This window comes from Dendropsophus ebraccatus, chromosome 2, assembly GCF_027789765.1.
Source record: "Dendropsophus ebraccatus isolate aDenEbr1 chromosome 2, aDenEbr1.pat, whole genome shotgun sequence".
NCBI lineage: Eukaryota > Metazoa > Chordata > Amphibia > Anura > Hylidae > Dendropsophus > Dendropsophus ebraccatus.
The window spans coordinates 210,962,529-210,985,674 of record NC_091455.1 but is presented as its reverse complement, the minus strand read 5'-3'; the positions used below and the strand labels follow the sequence as shown (position 1 = coordinate 210,985,674).

The window sequence follows — 23,146 nt, the reverse complement described above, 5'->3', positions numbered from 1 at the left end:
TCCTAGCATGTTTTTAAGCGGGCTGAAACATGTCATTTAATTGAAATACTGAGACTAGCCCTAAAATCAAGTTTAATTTGTCCGAAATAAATTTTACACGTGCGGCCGCATTGAAATTCACGGCCGTAGTTGTAACATTACTGGCTGCAAATAAATGACATGTTAATTTTTCACAGGTCCGTACGAACTACGGCCGTAGTCTTCAAATGCTGTGTTGTATGACCGTAGTTCGTACGAATTGCTATATTGTATCTTCCTCAAAACAACGGCCGTAGTTTTGCGGTAAAAAACTATGGCTGTTGTTTTACGTAGTGTGAACATAGCCTTAAAGAGACGGTACAATCAGTCTTACATAGAGAGAAGCCCAGCACCCCAGTCCAGCTCACAACACCCAAGGGAGCAGTGGATGATGGGAAAAATAGTTCCCTTTAGGATAGCTGCAGAAACAGGTCAAGAAGCTAAAACTACAGAACGTGATGACCTGGCAACTTTTTAAATGCAGAGAGATGAGGTCTAGGGTGGACATGATAGCCGGACATTTGTGGTTGACTCTCTAAAAGGGGGGTAGCTGCCCATGGCTGGCACAATGTAGATATTTGTGGTTGGCACTACTGTTTGTAATCTTTCTGTGACTGGCACTATGTTTGGGGTTTTTTGGCTGAAACTATAAGGGGTATCTGAAGCTGCCACCATAGGGGGTATCTGTGGCAAGCACTATGGAGGGGATTGTGGCTGGCACTATGATGAGACCTGTGGTTGGCATTCTGGAGGGTGTCTGTAGATGGCATTATGGTAGGTATCTGTTTCTGACAATATGGTGAGCATCCATCTGTGGCAGGCACCATGGAGAGGGTATGTGTGGCAGGCACCATTGAGGGGGTATGTGTGGCAGGCACCATTGAGGGGGTATGTGTGGAAGGCACTATGGAAGGGATCTGTGACTGGCACTGTGGCTATTACAGTTCACTTTTCTGGGGGGTTACATGTGAGCGATGTTACATGCAGTAATATATACATCACTTTATATCATTATTACTATTTGACGTTTGTCAGTATTTACTGCGCTGGGTTCCTTTTATCTAATGGTTTTATGCTGGGACCTGGAGAGTTATATCTGGAGAGTTATATCTGGAGAGTTAAAGGAACCGGCCTGTGACAAGACTTTATTAGTGTGTCAACATACTCTTTTAGGGTCTCAGGGTTAACATAACCCAGGAGAGCTGTGGGCGTTGGTGGATCATTGTACTACAGTGATCCATTGCTGTCCACAGCTCTTCTGGGTGACGTTAACTGTGTGAAGCACATGCCAGGTTACATCAGGTGGTCTGTTCTAAAACCGGGTCTGGCAGCAGAATAACTAATTGACAATGACACTTATTCTACTACCAGACACTGTTTTAGAAAAGGCCGTCTAACATAACCTAACAAGAGACCAACAGGGTTAATTTCACCCAGGAGAGCTGTGGACACTGGTGAATCACTGATGTAAAATGACACCTATTCTGCTGCTAAACACGGCACGCATGCGGCACACTGACTGTCAGGTGACTGGGCCCCCAGACATTGATATAGTGCTGTGCTCTATCAATGCTGTCATCTGACTGGGCTCTCACTTACCCAGTCAGATAACAGTGTTAGTGTTAAGGCGCTCCCAGTGAGGAGCATAAGCTATAGGCTCCCCGCTGTGTCAATCATTCTTGTAGCTGGAGGCAGCATTATGCCTTCGGCCACAAGAGGCTGCTCCCACTGGCAACGTCACTCATGCGCTCCGTGGGGTTGTGGATCAGGGCGGGACAGAGGATCAAAGCAGCAGTCCCTGTGCAGCTTCCTCACACTCAAAAACCAAAGACGTCTGCCGGAGCTGATGCGGGGGTCACTGATGCCTCAGCCACCCCAGGGGCTCCCCTGGGCTGCTCCCCTGTCACCCCCAGCTGCTCCCCCGTTCACCCCCAGCTGCTCCCCTATCACTCCCAAGCTGTTCGCCATGGCTGCTCCCCCTGTCACCCCCAGCTGCTCCCCCCCTGCCACCCCCAGCTGCTCCCCCCTGCCATCCCCAGCTACTCCCCCCTGCCACCCCCAGCTGCTTTCCCTGTCACCCCTAGCTGCTCCACTGGGTTGCTCCCCCTGCCACCCCCAGCTGATCCCCTGGGTTGCTCCCAGTGTCAATCCCAGCCGTCACCCCCAGCTGCTCCCTCTGTCACCCCCAGTGCCCGCCACCCCCAGCTGCTCCTTTGTTCTGGGGACATTTCCCTACACTGAGCCCCCACAGAACTCTGGGTTCTTATATGCCACAAAGCATCCAGTGTATAATTCACATAGGACCCAACTACAACAGCTGCAGACACTACAACTCCCAGCATGTACTAACAGTCTGCAGCCCTCAGGATATGCTGGGAGTTGTAGTACAGTAAGGAGACAGATGTATTGCTGGACCTTCAGGGCTGATGGTTGTCACCCACAGATTGCAGCCACCAGGAGACTCTGCACACAGTGATTTATTAATGGGTTGTCCTCTCAGAGACTACAACTCCCAGCATACCATGAGAGCTGTATAAATGTAGGGTGTTCTGAGCATTAAGGGGGGAATTGCTGCCATCTAAAGCCTACATCAGTGGTAACAGAGGATACAGACTCCTCTTCCAGGTATATAGAAACAGGCAGGTTCAGAAGTGCAATCAGTTTACACAACTTTCAATGCTCACAGAACCCCCCCTCCCCCCCCCCCCCCATACAAACACCTATCATAAAGTCCAGCCAAGAAACCAGGGACAGCACTGCAGACATGGGGGCTCTGCGTGTTATAACCTTTTTAGGGACGATCCTGAATTTCTAGTAAGTGCCTTAATTTTTTTGTTCTTCAGTAACATTGAATATGGGATTATAATATATATATATATATATATATATATATATATATATATATATATATATATATTTTGACCATTGTCCTGGATTCCAGCACAGTGAAGCTTCAGTCACTATTATCTGAATTGCATCTTGTATACATGACAGGACTGTGTAGAGGGTTGTGGACAGTCCCATATCTGTGGAGCTTCATAGTGACCATAGTGCTGAGAGATGTCACTAGAAGGAATAGGATCCATTGTAGAAGCGTGAATGTCCATATTTATAGGTCTTATATTCTATGGTATTATTAGGTATATGTTCTGACACAGAGATCTTGCTGTATACAGTCTATACATTGGAGTGAGTGATAAAATAGTATACAGTAAGCTCCTCAGCTCCCCCTACTGGTGGCTCCAGGCAGAATGTATGATGTAGCTGAATGTATATAGAGGAGATATTGGGAGCTCTGTAGATTAAAAACCATAACGCTAAATGTTTAAAAATTAACCAGTGCAAAGTATTAGAGCCAAAAATTATAAAGTGTCAAAAGATTGAGATTCCCTTTAAATGAATCTTAGTTTAGGCTCTGTTGAACTGAATTGGCACAATACATAAGATTGCTCTCAGCACTGAAGGTTTGTTACTATGTCTCATCTTCTACACAGAAATCACAGATGCCTGAAGGTCCCCCAGCTATCCCAGATGGTGTGCACTATATGTAGCAATCACTTAAAGGGATTAATACTTATAGATCAGCTCACACAAATGCAGTATATTACCATGCACTAATGTGGGGAATTGTAACAAACCTCAGCTCTGTGCTGTCCTAGTCTACAGGCCCAGGATTACTGCTCCGACCTGTACTGATACATTGTAACAAACCTCAGCTCTGCACTGTCCTAGTCTACAGGCCCAGGATTACAGCTCTGATCTGTACTGATACATTGTAACAAACCTCAGCTCTGTGCTGTCCTAGTCTACAGGCCCAGGATTACAGCTCTGACCTGTACTGATACATTGTAACAAACCTCAGCTCTGTGCAGTCCTAGTCTACAGGCCCAGGATTACAGCTCTGACCTCTACTGATACATTGTAACAAACCTCAGCTCTGCACTGTCCTAGTCTACAGGCACAGGATTACAGCTCTGATCTGTACTGATACATTGTAACAAACCTCAGCTCTGTGCTGTCCTAGTCTACAGGCCCAGGATTACAGCTCTGACCTGTACTGATACATTGTAACAAACCTCAGCTCTGTGCAGTCCTAGTCTACAGGCCCAGGATTACAGCTCTGACCTCTACTGATACATTGTAACAAACCTCAGCTCTGCACTGTCCTAGTCTACAGGCCCAGGATTACAGCTCTGACCTGTACTGATACACTGTAACAAACCTCAGCTCTGTGCAGTCCTAGTCTACAGGCTCAGGATTACAGCTCTGACCTGTACTGATACATTGTAACAAACCTCAGCTCTGTGCTGTCCTAGTCTACAGGCCCAGGAAGTCATTGCTCCAGAGCAATAAGGCACCTATGAAGATCTGTGTTATAATAATAATCACAGGTCACTATTCCATTGGCTTTTGATGCAGCAGACTGGCATTGAGCGCTAGAAGTTATTAGTTTATTATCAGTCCTTTTAGTTTTGCTTTTTCCTATTACAATTATATTTTTTATTTTTGCAGCCATAGAGCCTTAATCTTTAATGAGGTGGAGAATATAGACCTCCCGGGCTGTCAGCTCTTGAAAGGAATAGGTATGTTGTTACATGGGAATAATATCTATGTATTTATTATGTGTTTTAAGCATTTTGCATCATGCTTGGTAAGGGGAAGTGGACTGTAATTTTTAAAAAAAAAAAAAGTGGGCGTGGTTTGTGAAAAAGTGGGCGTCCATTCATGCCAAAAAGTATACTAGAACTTTAGCCCCTTTATCTTGGCATAACGTAAGCCATGTAATAGCTGGTCTAAACTTGGACTAGACAGGGTAAAGTTGAGCCATATTTATCAGACAGCCTGAGCTACATAGGAATACGTATTAGTAACTCTGCCTTAATGTAAATCATTGAGGATCCTAATGCTGCGTTTACACGGAGCAATAATTCACCCAATTATTAACAAATTTGAAGCAACGATTTGGTTTTTATAACGATCAGCGTTTAGACAAATAAATTGTTAGAAAAATCGTTATTGCAATCGTTTTTAAGATCGCTGAAGCCCATCTCACACATAGGGTGAATCTTTGAAAGGCTGTTTACACGAAGCGATCTGCGGATTTTTAGCGAACGACTATTTGAGAACATGTTGAAAGATCAAAATGAACAATTTCTCGCTCATCGCTTGATCGTTGGCTGTGTTTACACGGAACGATTATCGCTCAAATGCGATCGTTATTGTGAAAATCCAAACGTTAGTCGTTTTGTGTAAATGCAGCATTACTCTCTAAATCATAGGAAGACACAACCCTGAACACTTCACCCGACCTCCTATAATACAGGTAGTTTTTCCTACTGCAGTGTCTGGAGATTCCAGCCATCAGAATAGTGATTGCAGCTCTGAAGTATAGAATCTATTTAATCCTCCTGTTTTATCCTTCACAGAGGCCGGTTCTGAGGATATCGACGTTCTTCCTAATGGTTTGGCCTTTATAAGTACAGTGAGTATTTGCCGTTTCTGGATGGATGTCACTAACAATTACGTCAACCAATAGAGGAAAGACATCAGCTACCCAGCATGCATAGCAGTTGCCAAAATATTAATAAAATATATCATGCTCATTCATTCCCCATAGTATGACTATGACTGCTTTCAGAAGCCTGCCTGTTTTTCTTAGATTAACCCTTCATAGTGGTGACAAGGTGATGTTCCTGCTCTGACTGCGGTTATTCAGCTTATTGGCCAATTGCACCATCTACTCCTCTCTGCTATGCCATGACATAGCACTAGCTAAGCCCCGCCCCCACTTCCTGAGTTCCAGCTTGGTGTCTCTGTTACTACAAACAGGCAGTGAGCTGCAAATTCAGTCAAAATTAGACCCCTAGTGGCTGAAGCTTTAGACATATATTTATAGGGTGAGAATTTTAATTTTTCAAGAGAATAAACTAGAGTTTTTCTTACTATCGCTTCTGCTGTCAGATGAGAATACAGTGGATTCCCACCACTAATTTTTGTGGTTTATCCATAACTTCCCAACCATCCAGGCCTAATGGGAGTCTAGAATCACCCAAATAAGCCACAAATGGGCATTTTTGAGAGGTTTTAGTGCCATTTCTTGGTGGACCAGGGGTGGAGGGAAAAGGTTCCCTCAAATGGAAATTCAGTTTGTGGATGTGCATATATAATAATAGGGGAATATAACCCTGGTGATGGGCTAAGCACCTGCTGAATAAGTTTTTTATCTCCCTCGTTACACATTCGCTCATTAACTGTCACGGCCGCGGCCGCGGCCCGTGTTTCGGGCCGCCGCCGCAACCTCCTCCTGCCCCATGCAGCCGCCGGGGTCCTTGTGCAGGGACCCGGCGCTGCTGCTAGTTCGGCCCCTGGGGGCGCCTCACCTTCCTCCGCTCCAGTCTCTCATTGTGCCGGCCGGCGCGCGCGTTCCCGCCTCCTAGGGCACGCGCTCGCCGGCTGTCTCAGATTTAAAGGGCCAGTTCCGCCCCTAATTGGTTGCTGCACATCACACTCTCCTATAAGTTCCAGCCTGCCCCCTCCCAGGGGTTGGAGCCTCTACATGCTTCCCATAGCGTTTGGCCCAGCTCCCTGTTGTTCCTGATTCCTGTCCGCTACCTGGTCCCTAGTCCTTGTTCCTGATTCCTGTCCGCTACCTGGTCCCTAGTCCTTGTTCCTGGTTCCTGCTCCTCTGTTACACTATTGCTCCTGTGTTCAGCCTGTCACCTGCGGTTACGCCTACAGACCTCTGCCAGCACCATCTCCTGCCTACTGCTCCTGCCACGCCTCGCCTGCCGTCACTAGCAACCAAGCCAGGGGTAGCGACCTGGGGGTCGCCTGCCGCAGCAAGTCCATCCCGCCTTGCGGCGGGCTCTGGTAAAAACCAGCGGCCCCTTAGACTCCGCTCCCTGGTGAGGTTAGTGCCATCGCTAGTGACGGTCCAGTGGATCCACTACTCCAGGCGTTACAGTAGGCTCCAACCATGGATCCCGGCAAGGTGCCTGACATCCGTGACGTAGCCAGAGTGGTCGCTCAACAGGCCCTACAGATCCAGCAACAGTCGCAGCAGATCCAGCAACTGACTGCCGCCTTACAGCAGCATACTACTGCTCAGCGCTCACCACCTACTGCTGTCTCTTCGAAACTACAACTGGCTCTCCCGAGCAAATACGGTGGTGACCCCAAGTTGTGCAGGGGATTCCTGACTCAGTGCACCATGAACTTTTAAGTAGTCAGTTTCCCACCGAGCGCTCTAAAGTGGCTTTCATCATCAGCCTATTGGAGGGTAGAGCTCTGGCTTGGGCCACGCCTCTCTGGGACCGAGATGACCCTACTGCTGCCAATCTCCGAACCTTTCTGGCCGAGTTTCGCTCCGTCTTTAAGGAACCTGCCCGTGCGTCTTCGGCTGAGACTGCTCTACTTAATCTCTCACAAGGGAATTCCTCCGTTGGCGACTATGCCATCCAATTTCGAACCCTGGCAGCAGAGCTAGACTGGAATGAGGCCGCTCTAATTGCCACCTTTAAAAAGGGCCTGTCCAGTCGGGTGAGAGACGTGCTTTCCGCCCGAGACCTACCTACCTCCCTGAACGAACTCATCCTACTGGCCACCAGGGTTGATACTCGTTTTTCGGAGAGGGAGGAGGAGGTTCGGCATGAACAACGACTAAGCCTGTCCCGTCGCCATCACCAGCTGGCGCCGGTCTTCCAGAATCTTGACATTCCGGTGTCCCAGCCGTCTCCTGAGGTTCCTATGCAGGTGGAACGAGCTCTCCTGACGCCTGATGAGAGAATTCGTCGTCTGGAGCTGAATCTCTGCCTCTACTGCGGTGGCCCTGATCACTTTCGGCAGAGATGTCCCCAACGTCCTCAAGCGTCCGGGAAATGCTCACACCTAGGTCCGGTGGGACAGGTGTCCCTAGGTGTGAATGCCACCTCTCCAAGATTGTCTATGCCAGTTTCCATCCAGACACCCTCAGGACAAAATCACCAGACTACTGCCTTTCTCGATTCTGGGTCAGCAGGCAGTTTTATTGCGGCAACATTGGTCCAAAGATGGCGGCTACCCGTGACCCAACTAGCCAGACCCCTGACTATCTCCCGGTCACGGGCGAGATTCTTACCGACCATGTGTACTACCAGACCGCACCTCTAGTCCTCCAGGTGGGCCCTTTACATCAGGAAAAGATATCCTTCTACGTCCTGCCCCATTCTTCTTCCACCATCCTCCTGGGACTCCCTTGGCTGCAATTACATGCCCCTAAGCTGGACTGGAGAACCGGGGAGATTCTCAGTTGGGGTCAGGACTGTTCCAACCAGTGTCTGAAGTCACCTCAGACCAAGTACTCTATGTCGTCACCTGACCCCGCCAAGCCTCTATCCGGCCTACCGGCGGAAGACCAAGACTTGGCGGATGCCTTCTCTGCCGAGGAGGCGGACTCTCTACCATGTCACCGGGCGTACGATTGTCCTATAGACCTCCTTCCTGGTACTTCTTCTCCACGAGGTCGGGTGTACCCTCTCTCCGTACCCGAGACTGAGGCCGTGTCCTCCTACATCCGGGAGAACCTACAGAAGGATTTCATCCACAAATCCACATCCCCTCGCCACATTATACCTCCCGATCGCCTAGTGCCAGTCGCCACCTCTACTCTTCAGAGAATACCCCCCGGAAAGACCTATGTTCACCCTGCGCTTCGAAGAAGGATTTTGAAGTGGGGACATTCCTCATTGGTGGCCGGGCACCCTGGAGTCCAAAAGACCGGGCAACGGATCTCCTGCCACTACTGGTGGTCCAGTCTATTCCAAGATGTCAAGGACTTTGTGGCTTCCTGTACCATCTGTGCCAAAAACAAGTCCTCCCGACTAAGGCCTGCCGGCCTATTACAGCGCTTGCTAGTTCCAGACCTTCCCTGGCACCACATAGGGATGGACTTCATCACTGATTTGCCTCCATCTGCAGGCAAGAAAGAGGGGGAGGCCAAAGGGGGGGGTACTGTCATGGCCGCGGCGGCGTCCCGTGTTCGGGGCCGCCGCCGCAACCTCCTCCTGCCCCATGCAGCCGCCGGGGTCCTTGTGCAGGGATTCGGCGCTGCTGCTAGTTCGGCCCCTGGGGGCGCCTCACCTTCCTCCCCTCCTGTCTCTCACTGTGCCGGCCGACGCGCGCGTTCCCGCCTCCTAGGGCACGCGCGCGCCGGCTGTCTCAGATTTAAAGGGCCAGTTCCGCCCCTAATTGGTTGCTGCACATCATACTCTCCTATAAGTTCCAGCCCTGCCCCCTCCAAGGTGTTGGAGCCTCTACATGCTTCCCATAGCGTTTGGCCCAGCTCCCTGTTGTTCCTGATTCCTGTCCGCTACCTGGTCCCTAGTCCTCGTTCCTGGTTCCTGCTCCTCTGTTACTCTATTGCTCCTGTGTTCAGCCTGTCACCTGCGGTTACGCCTACAGACCTCTGCCAGCACCATCTCCTGCCTACTGCTCCTGCCACGCCTCGCCTGCCGTCACTAGCAACCAAGCCAGGGGTAGCGACCTGGGGGTCGCCTGCCGCAGCAAGTCCATCCCGCCTTGCGGCGGGCTCTGGTAAAAACCAGCGGCCCCTTAGACTCCGCTTCCTGGTGAGGTTAGTGCCATCGCTGGTGACGGTCCAGTGGATCCACTACTCGTTACAGTACTCGTTACAGTAGGCGTTACAGTAACCTCCTCCCCTGCTCATAGATACAAAGCATTTTACCAGATTTTTCCATTACGTTTTTAGGTTTTCGGTGGACTTTAGTATATATTTTGGCAGGATCTGACTGATAAAAGCTCAGCTATACAGATTAGTATATATTAGTCAAAGGAAAATGTCACAGAGTTTTGTTTAGACTGGTTGCTGGAGTAGTCAAGGTTACACAGTACAGTCCTGTCATAGAGATGTTATGGCCGACAGAGATGTTACCTCACAGTGTGGGATGGAGGTCATTAAAGTGGTTATCCAGCGCTACAAAAACATGGCCACTTTCCCCCTACTGTTGTCTCCAGTTTGGGTGCAGGTTTTGAAACTCAGTTCCATTGCAGTAAATGGAGCTTAATTGCAAAACGCACCTGAACTGGAGACAACAGTAGGGGGGAAAGTGGCCATGTTTTTGTAGCGCTGGATAACCCCTTTAAGGTGTCTTCCAGCTAAGAAGTTCACTATGCAGTGGGACTTAGGTTTTACTAGAAATCTAGGCCGGGCCTGGAGTAAATATGAACAGATCCTAGACTCATGGGGGAGATTTATCGAACTGGTATAAAGTGAAACTGGCTCAGTTGCCCCTAGCAACCAATCAGATTCCTCCTTTCATTCCTCACAGACTCTTTGGAAAATGAAAGGTGGAATCTGATTGGTTGCTAGGGGCAACTGAGCCCATTTCACTTTACACCATGTTTGATAAATCTCCCCCATGGTACTTCGATGAATTATCCTTGAGCTTATCCTTTTCTGTTGATCTTTCCTGTCATAATTCCTGTCAGTAAAGGACTCCCTGTCCCAGCCAGCAACTGAACACTAACTACCTTTCCTGTCACAGTCCGGTTTCCATGGAGAGCTCATTATCATAGCTCCTCCCCTTACTGGAACCTTCCACTCAGGTAGAAGCAGTTCCCTTAGGAGACTCCTGGTGGCGCTGCTGCCTCACAGCCGTATGTGTGTGGTGGTGACAGTCTGTAACTAGGCATGGTCCGAACCGAGTTCGGATCGGGTTCGTAAGAACCCGAACCCTCGGTAATGATCCCCGCTGTCTGCCCGCTCCGTGCAGAGGGTGGATCCAGCGGGAAGACCGCTTGGAAAAATGGGATACAGCCATAGCCATAGGCTGTATCCCATTTTTCCAGGCGGTCTTCCCGCTGGATCAGCCCGCTGCACGGAGCGGGCGGACAGCGGGAATCCGATGCCGAGCGTTCGGGTTCATCCGAACCCGAACCTCGGCGGGTTCGGACCATCCCTATCTGTAACTCATCCCAGCTTGTCTGCTACACTGTTACTAGTGAATACAGTTTATAAAACATGGAAGCAGGGCCGATTCTGGGTTCCTTGCCACTAGAGCAGCATCAATAACCACGTATACATCTGTATGAAATGTACTTCAAATTATTTCTTCCATATTTAAGGGGCTGAAGGTTGCTGGAATGAAGAGCTTTGCACCTGATGAACCTGCAAAAATCCTCCTGTTAGACCTGGAAGATGGCGGCCTCATTCCCTCCCCTCTGAGCTTCAGCGAAGGGTTTGATGCGTCTTCCTTTAACCCCCATGGGCTGAGCACGTACATCGATGAGACGGGTGAGACGGTCATTATCAGTTCCTTCCTAATAGAAACAACATGGGGGATCAGAACTGGGGCAAATCGGAAGCAAAACTTTTCCCCGCTTTGTTCTGTCATATGCTTCTTGGACCAGACAATGATTATTGAGACCAACGGGGGGTAGATTTTTGGACCGGATAATGAGTATTGGGACCAGCGAGGGTGGTGCTTCTTGGACCGGACAATGAATATTGGAACCAACAATTGGGGGGGGTGCTTCTTGGACCAGACAATGATTATTGGGACCAAGGGTGGTGGGGGAGCTTCTTGGACCAGACAATGATTATTGGGACCAATGGGGGTGGGCAGGTTTTTGGTGGACAGCACAGAGCCCAGGGTATATTTAATCCGCCACTGTCAACACATAAGGTTAAAAGGTCACTCATAAAAAAGCACAAGGCAGAGTTCATTATATCACAGGACGCCGATCAATGCAGCCAATTAAATACTGGAGACCAGCCATGGTAGAGTTCAGCTGAGTGGAAAAACTAATGACCGCACATAGATAAACGATTTGTTTCCAGCCTGAATGTTCTGTCCAGTGCCGAAAAGTGAAGCTTTAGGGGGACAAAAACTTTTGCAAAAAGTTGGCAATTGCACCAACAAATGTTCTACTGTTTTGTGTATACAGTTACAATCGTGTCCCCTTCTAATGTTTGTCAGGTGTTATCATGGAGGCCTAGTTTGAACTTCATTATCCACCTGAATGTCCTGACCTCCGCCAACCCCCCCCCCCATTCCACCTCACTGTACAAACATTGAATGGAGCAGTGACAGATCCAACACATGACAAGCACCTACAGTACCCAACCGATCCTGTTCCCATATGGTTTCCATCAATGTAGATGTACACTTATGCTGTGTCTGTAAGTTCTCTTTGTCCCCCTCTTTTTGCAGATGGTACGGTCTATCTCTTTGTGGTGAATCATCCAGAGGGACAAACCATTGTTGAGATATTCAGATTTGTAAAGGGAGAAAAGTTACTTGTCCATCTGAAGTCGGTCACACACAAACTTCTTACCAGGTACAGAAAATCTCCCCTTCTCGTAGAATATTATTTCTTCTTCTTCTTAAATGAGACCATTTATAGAAGACACCTCGGTGTGGAACAAAGAATCCATTCTATGCTGAGATACATTCTTTCCATCCTTTGTGGAGGAATATTTGACGGATGGGGGGGGGGTCAGAAAAGTGTCACATAAAGCAGTACAATAATACTGATGTATAGGAAACAGCCCCATTCTAGGCCATTTGTACCAGTTATTGTATATGACCCCTTTATCCCACCCCAAAATTAATACAGGCCCCGGGGCAGACCTATCAAGTGACCTTATAGACAAGAAAACTAACACCAATTCAGGTGCCAGACCCTCTAAATACAGACCCAAGACCATATTTCCTGATCAGATTCCCTAAATAATTGCAAACGACCCCCTACATTATTAGATCCCAGACCAGACACCTAAATAAGTACAGACCTCAGACCAGACTCTCTAAACTGATACAGACCCCAGACCCCTAAACTAATACAGACCCCAGACCAGACCCCTGAACTAATACAGACCCCAGACCAGACTCCCTAAACTAATACAGACCCAAGACCAGACTACCTAAACTAATACAGACCCCAGACCAGACCCCTAAACTAATACAGACCCAAGACCAGACCCCCCTAAACTAATACAGACCCCAGACCAGACCCCTAAACTAATACAGACCCAAGACCAGACTCCCTAAACTGATACAGACCCCAGACCAGACTCCTTAAACTGATACAGACCCCAGACCAGACCCCCTAAACTAATACAGACCCCAGACCAGACCCCCTAAACTAATACAGACCCAAGACCAGACCCCCTAAACTAATACAGACCCCAGACCAGACCCCTGAACTAATACAGACCCCAGACCAGACTCCCTAAACTAATACAGACCCAAGACCAGACTCCCTAAACTAATATAGACCCCAGACCAGACCCCTAAACTAATAAAGACCCAAGACCAGACCCCCCTAAACTAATACAGACCCCAGACCAGACCCCTTAACTAATACAGACCCAAGACCAGACTCCCTAAACTGATACAGACCCCAGACCAGACTCCCTAAAGTAATACAGACCCAAGGCCAGACTCCCTAGAATAATACAGACCCCAGACCAGACCCCCTAAACTAATACAGACCCCAGACCAGACCCCCTAAACTAATACAGACCCAAGACCAGACCCCCTAAACTAATACAGACCCCAGACCAGACCCCTAAACTAATACCGACCCCAGACCAGACCCCTAAACTAATACAGACCCCAGACCAGACTCCCTAAACTAATACAGACCCCAGACCAGACCCCTAAACTAATACAGACCCCAGACCAGACTCCCTAAACTAATACAGACCCCAGACCAGACCCCCTAAACTAATACAGACCCCAGACCAGACCCCTAAACTAACACCGACCCCAGACCAGACCCCTAAACTAATATAGACCCCAGACCAGACCCCCTAAACTAATACAGACCCCAGACCAGACCCCCTAAACTAATGCACACTCCAGACCCCTAAACTAATACAGACCCCAGACCCCCTAAACTAATACAGACCCCACACCCCTAAATTAATACAAACTTCAGCCCAGACCCCTAAATATTGACCTGCGGACTTACAGTAAATGAGGATGGGCTGTATAACCAGACACAACATTGACAAGCAGATCCTTAATTTTAATCCTAGTCAGCCTCCTATATATTCTCTGTTTTTGTCTTTCCTTAGTGTTAATGATATAGTTGCCGTTGGGCCTGACAGCTTCTACGCCACCATCGATCTTTTCTTTTCATCAAATTTCCTGAACCATATGTCAATATTACTTGGGTTGAGGTGGACGGGCGTTGTGTATTACAGCCCTGGTGATGTCAGACAAGTGGTCAAAGGATTTCACAGTGCAAATGGAATTACTATTTCCACTGATAAACAGTAAGTGTCTTCTGATTTCTTCTCATCACTGACCAAATGTACCTAATAGCCTATCCTGTTACCAGTCGCTGTACTTGATAGTCTCCACTGTCCTCTGTTACTGTACCTGGTTGTGGTCCCTGTCCCTTGTTACTGTACATGATAGTCTCAATTATCCCCCATTATTGTACCTATAGTTGACCCTATTACTGTAACTGATAGTGGTCCCTGTCCTCTGTTACTGTAACTAATAGCTGTCCCTGTCCCCTGTTACTGTACCTGATAGTCTCCATAATTCCCCATTATTGTACCTATAGTCACTCTTGTTCCTGTAACTGAAAATGGTTTGTTTTGCCTGTTGCTGTAACTAATAGTTGTCCCTATCCCCTGTTACTGTACCTGATAGTCTCCATTATCCCCCTATTATTCTACCTATAGTCACTCCTGTTACTGTACCTGATAGTGGTTCATGTCCACTGTTGCTGTATGTGATCGCTCCTCCTGTTGCTGTACCTGATAGTTGTTATTGTCTTCTGTTGCTGTACATGATCGCTGCTTCTGTTATTGTTCCTGACTGCTGCCACAGTTAGGGTATAAGGTATTTGGAAAAATTTGCTGCTACACTTCCAAGCCCTATAATAGGACCTTTACCAAATAATGCTGACATGGCGAAGACGCATTGTAAATGTAAACTATTATTTCATGGCTGCAGAGTTAAGGGGTTAAACACAACACAGATACCGCACATAGGATTCACTGTTCTACTGTGTCTTGTAGATACATCTATGCTGCGGATCTCACAGCTCATACAATCAATGTCTTTAATAAGAATGAAGATTGGTCTCTCACCCCAATAAAGGTAAAAATGTAGTTTCTAGCTCAAAAGTATTATCTATCTACTGTATCTATCTATCTATCTATCTATCTATCTATCTATCTATCTCTCTATCTATCTATCTCCTATCTATCTATATATCTATCTATCTATCTCCTATCTATCTATATATATATCTATATATCTATCTATCTATCTAAAATAGGAAATCGGAGCAGCACTTCAGACTTCAAAAAAATATAACAGGTGCCAGCGGATCCTGGTCGGGACCAAAGACCGGTGTATATAATGGAGGAAAATCCACAGCACTCCTTGGTAAGTTTCAAAAAAGGTGCGGTTTATTCAAAGGACTTGTGCAGCATACAAACGCGTTTGTATGCTGCACAAGTCCTTTGAATAAACCGCACCTTTTTTGAAACTTACCAAGGAGTGCTGTGGATTTTCCTCCATTATCTATCTATCTATCTATCTATCTATCTATCTATCTATCTATCTATCTATCTATCTATCTATCTCCTATCTATCTATCTCCTATCTATCTATCTATCTATCTATCTATCTATCTATCTCCTATCTATCTATCTATCTATCTCCTATCTATCTATCTATCTATCTATTTATCTATCTATTTATCTATCTATCTATCTATTTATCTTCTATCTATCTATCGTTCATTTTCTTCTCTCATAGTGAGTATAGGTCTCTACAGTAAATGATAGAAGTTCACAGCATTAGTCTTCACAATCTTTTATTTTTCTTCCTTTCAGTCGGTGGATGTAAATACCCTTGTGGATAATCTGTCCCTGGATCCAGTCACTGGGGATATCTGGTTAGGAGGTTTTCCAAACTTGTACAAAGCCTTATTATACAATCCAGAGGACCCCCCTGGCTCAGAGGTCAGTTCATCAGTAATGATATATTGCAGTGTCCCAGAACCTGTGTGCCACTGCTGTGTATACATGTATGTAGGTCTGCACTGATGTTATGTGTACTTCAGGGTAATTTGTGGATGAGAGTGTTAACTGCATTTGGCCACTAGATGGCTATCTTCTATATTGAGCACATGCTGACGGATGCTGCAGGGGTTAGGTGGTACATGTAATAGACTGTAAGTGCTTGAGAGGAAGTTTGCCAGCCGCCTCCCTGCCTTTGGGCCCATCACAGCCCTGTAACCGTTTCCCTCCAGTTCTGCCCTATCAGGTGCCAAGGTACTCAGTGCAACTTTAGCTCTTGCATCTAACATCTCTCACCCCTGGGTTACCACACTATTATGTAACTGCATGTAATCAAATGGTATTCACCTAGACAGGAAGACCAACAGTTGCTAAGCAACCCAAGGGGAGGGGGTACTGCGATCACTGTTGGCTTACAGATGGGAGGCGGGTAGATGAGCAAGCAAGGAAAGGCTCTAAGATGTAACAATCCAGTTACCTGCTGCCATATATTGTACTGTACCATGACCATAGTCTGTACCAGTACGAGGACAGCAGCTCCAGGAAAAGTATATTTTATTTTATTGCAGAACTGACCACAGTGCCCCCTAGAATTAGTAACAGTACCCCCCCCCCCCAACACAAACCTATAAACAGAGCCCAATAACAAAGCCAGTCTCAGCTTCCCCATTGCAGCCTTTCCAGAGCTGACACAATGCCCCCCGCAGTGCTGCTCCCTATGTGTGTAGTATCCCACTATGTGTTTTTCTTTTCTCATCTTACACCTAGGTAAAAGTGTCTCACTCTAGTGTCACAGATTAGAACAGATGGCCGCTGTTCCTTACTTAAACCACTAGATGTCACACTCTCTCACAGCACAGCTGCAGCTAACTCTAGGTCTAGCTACCCACACACTTTAGTTGTTGGTTAGTTAGTGCCTGGCTACAGACCAGGTAGGATGGTAGTAACTAAATCCCATACCGTAAAGGGATCTCGCTGGGGGCGGGCACACAGTTCCCAGGCAAGCCCCGCCCCCGCCGGATTTCATTGGCTGCTCCACTCCTGGCTTCCTAGCAGTCAAAATCAGACCCTGCCGGACCCCCGACCCTAATCCTAACGTTTAGTATTAGGGTTATGGTTGGGGAACGACTTAGGGTTACCAACATGACTTAACTATCCCCTTCCCACACAACAAGCCTAACCCTCGGGTTGGTGCTAATCAGGAGGGTTAGGGTAGGGGCTGTGGGGAGGGTTAGACATGAGAAATCAGTGGGACGTAACCCTAATCCGACCCCCAACCCTAACCCTAATACTAAATGTTCAGATTAGGGTCGGGGGTCCGGGAGGGTCTGATTTTGACTGCTAGGAAGCCCGGAGTGGAGCAGCCAATGAAATCCAGTTGGGGCGGGGCTTGCCTGGGAGCTGTGTGCCCGCCCCCAGCAAGGTCCCTTTACGGCATGGGATTTAGTCACTACCCAGGCAGGATGTGTGTATAGTTGTTCTTGCATCTAGTCACCCAACCACTATGGGCCACTAGACCAGACTCCTAGGGAAACCAGAGGCAAGGGAGATCTGACTCTTGCCTATGCCGTGGATCATACAGCTATAACACGACAGCCGACCACCTTAGAGACAAGGGACGGATTACTCAAGACTGGACCTGCAGTAGAGCACAGTGCCAGAAAGCCGCTCTCTACTGACAAGACGCTCAGCTTTGTAGGAAGGACACTACAAGCCAGCTCCACCCAGAGCAGAGACCAGGGACACGTACTACCCCAGTAGGATGGAAACACGACACTGTGGGGCAGAAGGCGGTTAGGTGAGATAACTGGGACTCATCCATACATGAGTATTAGGATTTATTCAAACACTAAAGAGCCACTTCACCACATCCCGGGAGAGTACTTACTACCTTAGTCTCACCTACCTACCTATTGGAGTATTGTTGTTGATTATTTTTGCACTAAGTACTGTTTGAACTCTGTCATCTCTTCCACCACACTTGCACTTACACCTCGCACCTCACCTTAGTCCTAACCAAGGTCTGATTGCCATGTTTCTGGGGGTGGGGTTTACCGCTCCTGGCCACCGTGACAAGTAGCCTCCAAAACACCAGAACCCACCAGCAGGACCAACATCAGTTCCAGCAAATTGGGCCACGGCATGTGTAGTGCAGGAGACAGAGAACATATGGGATGAGGTGATAGCCCTTCTATACTGTATAGCCAGGAGGAGACAGGTATAATACCCCATCACCACTATGTTATTGCACCCCATGTAGGCTGTATGTGGTCTCCATGCTGCTATTAATTCACTTTTCTTCTATTTTTCATGTCAGGTGATCCGTATACAGAATATCCACTCAGATAACCCCGTCATCACCAGAGTCTATGCAAACAACGGGTCGGTGATCCAGGGATCGTCCTGTGCATCCGTGTACAAGGGGCAGCTGCTGGTGGGCACAATATTCCATAAAGCCCTGCACTGCCCGCTGCACTGAGACGTCTCACCTTGTGCAGGATGGAACTGGCGACTAATATGTGAATTCTTTAAAGGGAACCTGTCAGAGCCCGGCCGACCCCCCGCTAGAGCCCCTTATACTCACCTCGTTCCCGAAGTCCTGCTTCTTCAGCCGGTCCCGGGACGGAGATATCACTGTGGGAAGCCAGGCGCACGCGCTGCTGAGATTAGTCTGACGCTCTTAGAGAATGAATGGAGCCGTCATTCTCTATGGGCGTCGGACTCATCTCAGCAGCACGCCGGGCTTCCCACAGTGATATCTCCGTCCCGGGACTGGCTGAAGAAGCGGAACTTCGGGAACGAAGTTAGTATAAGAGGCTCTAGAGGGGGGTTGGCCGGGCTCTGACCCGGCATGGGGAGTGACAGGTCCTCTTTAAAAAAACTAAATAAATTCTTCTTCCTAAAATCAACCTGATTGGGGTTTTGTGTTGTGGGCTATGATCTGCCACCTCTGCAGCCTCTAGGGTCTATACATCCTAATAAACAAAGCTGTGAAGGTTCTATGGTACCCATGTGCAGTGTCCCAGCGTGGGGTCCACTGTCTTTTCTAAACAAGTATAGGTTGGTACCATATGTGTGTGTAACCTGAGATTGTAGTCTGTATTATGCAACTCCCGCCACCAGATTTCCTGCAACTGTCTTCTGACTTCTGCTAAACAGTCCCTGAACTAGCTACCTCATGAGTATCCACCTATCACAGAGGGTTATCCTAAGTCTATTGCCCAATCAGATTCCCCCCCCCCCCCCCCCGTTAGCCCTATATATTGTAACGCCTGGAGTAGTGGATCCACTGGACCGTCACCAGCGATGGCACTAACCTCACCAGAGAGCGGAGTCTAAGGGGCCGCTGGTTTTCACCAGAGCCCGCCGCAAGGCGGGATGGACTTGCTGCGGCAGGCGACCCCCAGGTCGCTACCCCTGGCTTGGTTGCTAGTGACAGCAGGCGAGGCGTGGCAGGAGCAGTAGGCAGGAGAATGTGCTGGCAGAGGTCTGAAGGCGTGACCGCAGGTGACAGTCTGAACACAGGAGCAAAGAAGTGACAGGGGAGCAGGAACCAGGAACAAGGACTAGGGACTAGGTAGCGGATAGGAATCAGGAACAAGGACTTGGGACCAGGTAGCGGATAGGTATCAGGAACAACAGGGGGCTGGGCCAAACGCTATGGGAAGCATGTAGAGGCTCCAACACAAGGGACAGGGCATGCTGGGATTTATAGGGAGTGATTGGTGCAATTAACCAATTAAGGGCGGACTGGCCCTTTAAATCCGAGACAGCCGGCGCGCGCGCGCCCTAGGAGGCGGGGACGCGCGCGCCGGCCGGCACAGACGGAGACAGGAGCGGAGGAGAGGTGAGGCGCCCCCAGGGGCCGAACTAGCAGCAGCGCCGGGTCCCTGCACAAGGACCCCGGCGGCTGCATGGGGCAGGAGGAGGTCGCGGCGGTGGCCCGGAACACGGGACGCCGCCGCGGCCGTGACATATATATAGTGGGGTGGGACTATTGGGTGCAGTTGTTGTTAAGTTCCTGCAGTGTATAAGTTCCTGCAGTGTATGAGAGAGAGTATCTACACAGAGCCTGCTGAGAGTGTTCGTCTGACTACTAGATCCTAGCCATGTCTGGCTAGAGCCCCGCGTGGAGCTGCGGTAAAGGACAGGACTGTTTTTCTTATGGGGGCCTGTTTTTCTTCTGCTACTTCTGTAGGAGTCTACAAGTGTATTGAGGTACTAAATGTGTCAGTAGTTTAGCTAAGTCCAAAGGCCGAGTCTTCTACTGCAAGTTTCTAACGTGTCACTTGAGGGTCATCAGAACAACTAGCTCTCCCACTAAATGGGCCTGAACTCCCTGATCGTGTGTCATTCTGTACCCATGCAGTAGCATAGGCGGATGTACTTTCCTGTGAATTTAGGACTTTCCTGTAACAGCCCCAGCTGAACCACAGTGTCTGAATAGGCCCCATCTCCGTTGCCGTCAGTATCCCAGCCTAACCTTGCTGTACAACCAAAAGTCTATTTCAACTAACTTCAACCCTATCTAAACTACCAGCTTCACAACTCTATCTCAACTAATTACCAGCTTCAAAACTGTATCTAAACTCAAGTACAGTATTTTCTGGAGTATATCTCAAGCAGCTATTTATTATATTTCAAGTGTATTACAGTATTACAAACTCAGACGCAGAGTGCCTGACATTTTTCTCCCTGTCCCAGTGACCTCCCCCCCACACACACACACACACTTTTTATGCCCCAGAGGCCTTGTCTGTGCACCCGCTGATGCTTCTCACGGTATTGACCCTTACTCTGTAGCTTCTCTAGCCCCCACTGTCACCATCCAACCTGCTGGAGAGGTGGTCACCCTCTCTAGCGAGGGCTCGACCTCTATAGGGTGTACTAGGCCCCCTTAGTATTTTGAGGTGGATGGGCCATATTTTGATGTCCTGGAGTCACCACTAGCCAGAGCAGCCCCTCAGATTTCTGTCACCATCCCAAAGTTTGCAGGCACAAGTCCCGCTCTTGTCATTGCGGTTTGGATGGGTATCGCCAACATCACTCCCAATACATTCCTGGGACTTCTCAGCATTCCAGATCCTCATGATGGCGTTCCCCATCATTGTCGAGTGGCATGTCAAGTGCATTGGAGGGGTCTGGTCACATGGCAAGTGCAGATAGGGTTAGGCGGCCTGATCCAACCAAGTACGCCAAGGCCTTGTCCAGTGGCTACATCGATGATTTCAGTGTTGATGGACCCTCTAGCGCTTCCCAGTCTGCCAGCAGTTGATGAGTTCAACTATGCATGTTGGAGTGTGGGTAAGGGGGTGACTCCACAGTTTTAGCTGCCGTGGTAAAGAAGCCGCCCCCTTTCCACTGGCAGGCGTTCGCAACAATGCTTTTTCCCTTTGAAGTAAGTCGCTTGTGTTCCCCTTTTGGATAAGGGTAAATTTAGTTCCAACCAATATGTGGACATTTGGGCCTTGTTATCGATGGACCAATATGCAATTGCTAGGTACCGACACCCACAGACAGAGAATGCCAAGTCAGCTGATCTCAGGTTGAGAAGATGATAAACATCCAGACATAATTTGTCATGTGTTGTGTTATGGGTCATAGGCCATTATTCTAGGGACACTCCTATAAGTGATTAGTTAGATAGGTGATAGTCTGCAGGTGTGGTGTCCCACTAGGGGTGTTACTGTTTTTCACACCCTTCGCAAAAGTCTGTACTTTTTGTGGTCTTATCGCAGCCAAAGTATTACTAAAGATGACCACTAGATGTCGCTGTATTGTATATTGAAGTATGAAAGCTTCACAGCTGAAGTGTCTTGAATAGTTATTGTATTTATGTGTACCAGATTCTGTGAACCAGAAAGATCATTTCTTTCTTCTGTCCTATCACCTCTTCCCTTTCTACTCTTCTGTTGCACTCTTTTCACCCAACCACAGCGCACCTTACACGCTGGACAGGAAGGGGAAGAGTTTTTTAGTCGCAGTCTTAGTCAGTACCCCGCATGGGTAGGACGCAAGACAGTGCCCTCTTACAAACTTCTTTCTTAAAGTGCTTATGCCCTGCATGATGCAGTGTCACCTGGAAAGGCATTGTGAACTATTTATACATTTGGACAGCACTTATGGTGCATATATACCACACAGAGACTTCACCTGTTGGCAGTGTGCCGAGGACGTCCGTAGACTGGATATCGGCTGGGGGTCAAAACCACAGACATGGGCTTCAGCTTATACTGGCACAATAATCATTGCACTTTAAGGGCCTGTCCACCCGTCTATCTGGGTACCATGGCTGCACGTCACCCAGAAACATGCTGGATCTTCAACAAGGGCCATTGCAAATTTGCAGGACTGTGTAGAAAAAAGTAGGAGTGCTCCGCATGCAGACGCTGGTGACCGTAGCTCCTTGGTTTGACCAGTACCCCAATAAGGAAGCAGCTGGTACTTTGCGGTTTGCTTTTCAATTTGGTCCGAGTCTGCCATTCGGGTGCTGCCTATCCACCTTGATTGTTTACACCTCCTGGCTGCTATGAATGGCATGTTCTATTATGTTCTGGCTCCCCACGGGACTGTTCTAATTCTTGTCACCACTTTTCAGCTCCTTCCTGGAGCTAGTGGTTTGTTATGAAGCCGGCCTTACTGCTGCAGAATTGCGGAGGTTGCTGGATCTCCTTGATGGGTTTTTAGGTGTGAGGAGGGAGCCTTGAGTAGCTATAGGATGGGTTTGGGATGGGTGTTTCAGTGGGCTTATGGCCCACATGGATGGGGACCCCCTCCCCCTTGCTGTTCTTTCAACCCTGAGTCTCCCTCTCGGGGACTTAGGGACACATGTGCGGAGGTCAGGAGAATTTGTGAGTTTGTAACATTGAGGTCTCTTGGTATGGAATCCATTGCCTCCACTGGTCTTAGGTCCGGCAGGATGTGGTTTGTATAGGGGGGTTGTCTTTGGGACTTCTTACCCTTATGCATGCCGATATTGAGACATATGGGTCCATTTATCCTCTGATGCTCCTTGTTTGGTCCCAAATTGTTTTTCCATGTAGTTTGGCAATATGCCAGGGATCCCAACACAGAACAGTA

The 23,146-nt window shown here is 48.3% G+C and overlaps 1 protein-coding gene across 1 annotated transcript; it reads left to right on the top strand.

Moving 5' to 3' along the window:
• Positions 1-2,736: 2,736 nt before the first annotated feature.
• On the top strand, positions 2,737-18,829 carry LOC138783983 (serum paraoxonase/arylesterase 2-like). The gene is made up of 9 exons (XM_069959377.1): positions 2,737-2,832; positions 4,531-4,601; positions 5,445-5,500; positions 11,140-11,308; positions 12,228-12,354; positions 14,099-14,299; positions 15,056-15,137; positions 15,881-16,009; positions 18,384-18,829. Exons 1-9 carry the CDS (start codon positions 2,783-2,785, stop codon positions 18,543-18,545), a joined length of 1,047 nt encoding a protein of 348 aa, XP_069815478.1. The 5' UTR covers positions 2,737-2,782; the 3' UTR covers positions 18,546-18,829.
• The last annotated feature ends 4,317 nt before the right edge of the window (positions 18,830-23,146 follow it).

Coding starts and splice junctions, on each gene's coding strand:
- LOC138783983 (XM_069959377.1), top strand. CDS start 2,783: ATGGGGGCTCTGCGTGTTATAACCTTTTTAGGGACGATCCTGAATTTC. Junction 2,833..4,530: donor GGGACGATCCTGAATTTCTA/GTAAGTGCCTTA, acceptor TTATTTTTGCAG/CCATAGAGCCTTAATCTTTA. Junction 16,010..18,383: donor AGGACCCCCCTGGCTCAGAG/GTCAGTTCATCA, acceptor TTTTCATGTCAG/GTGATCCGTATACAGAATAT.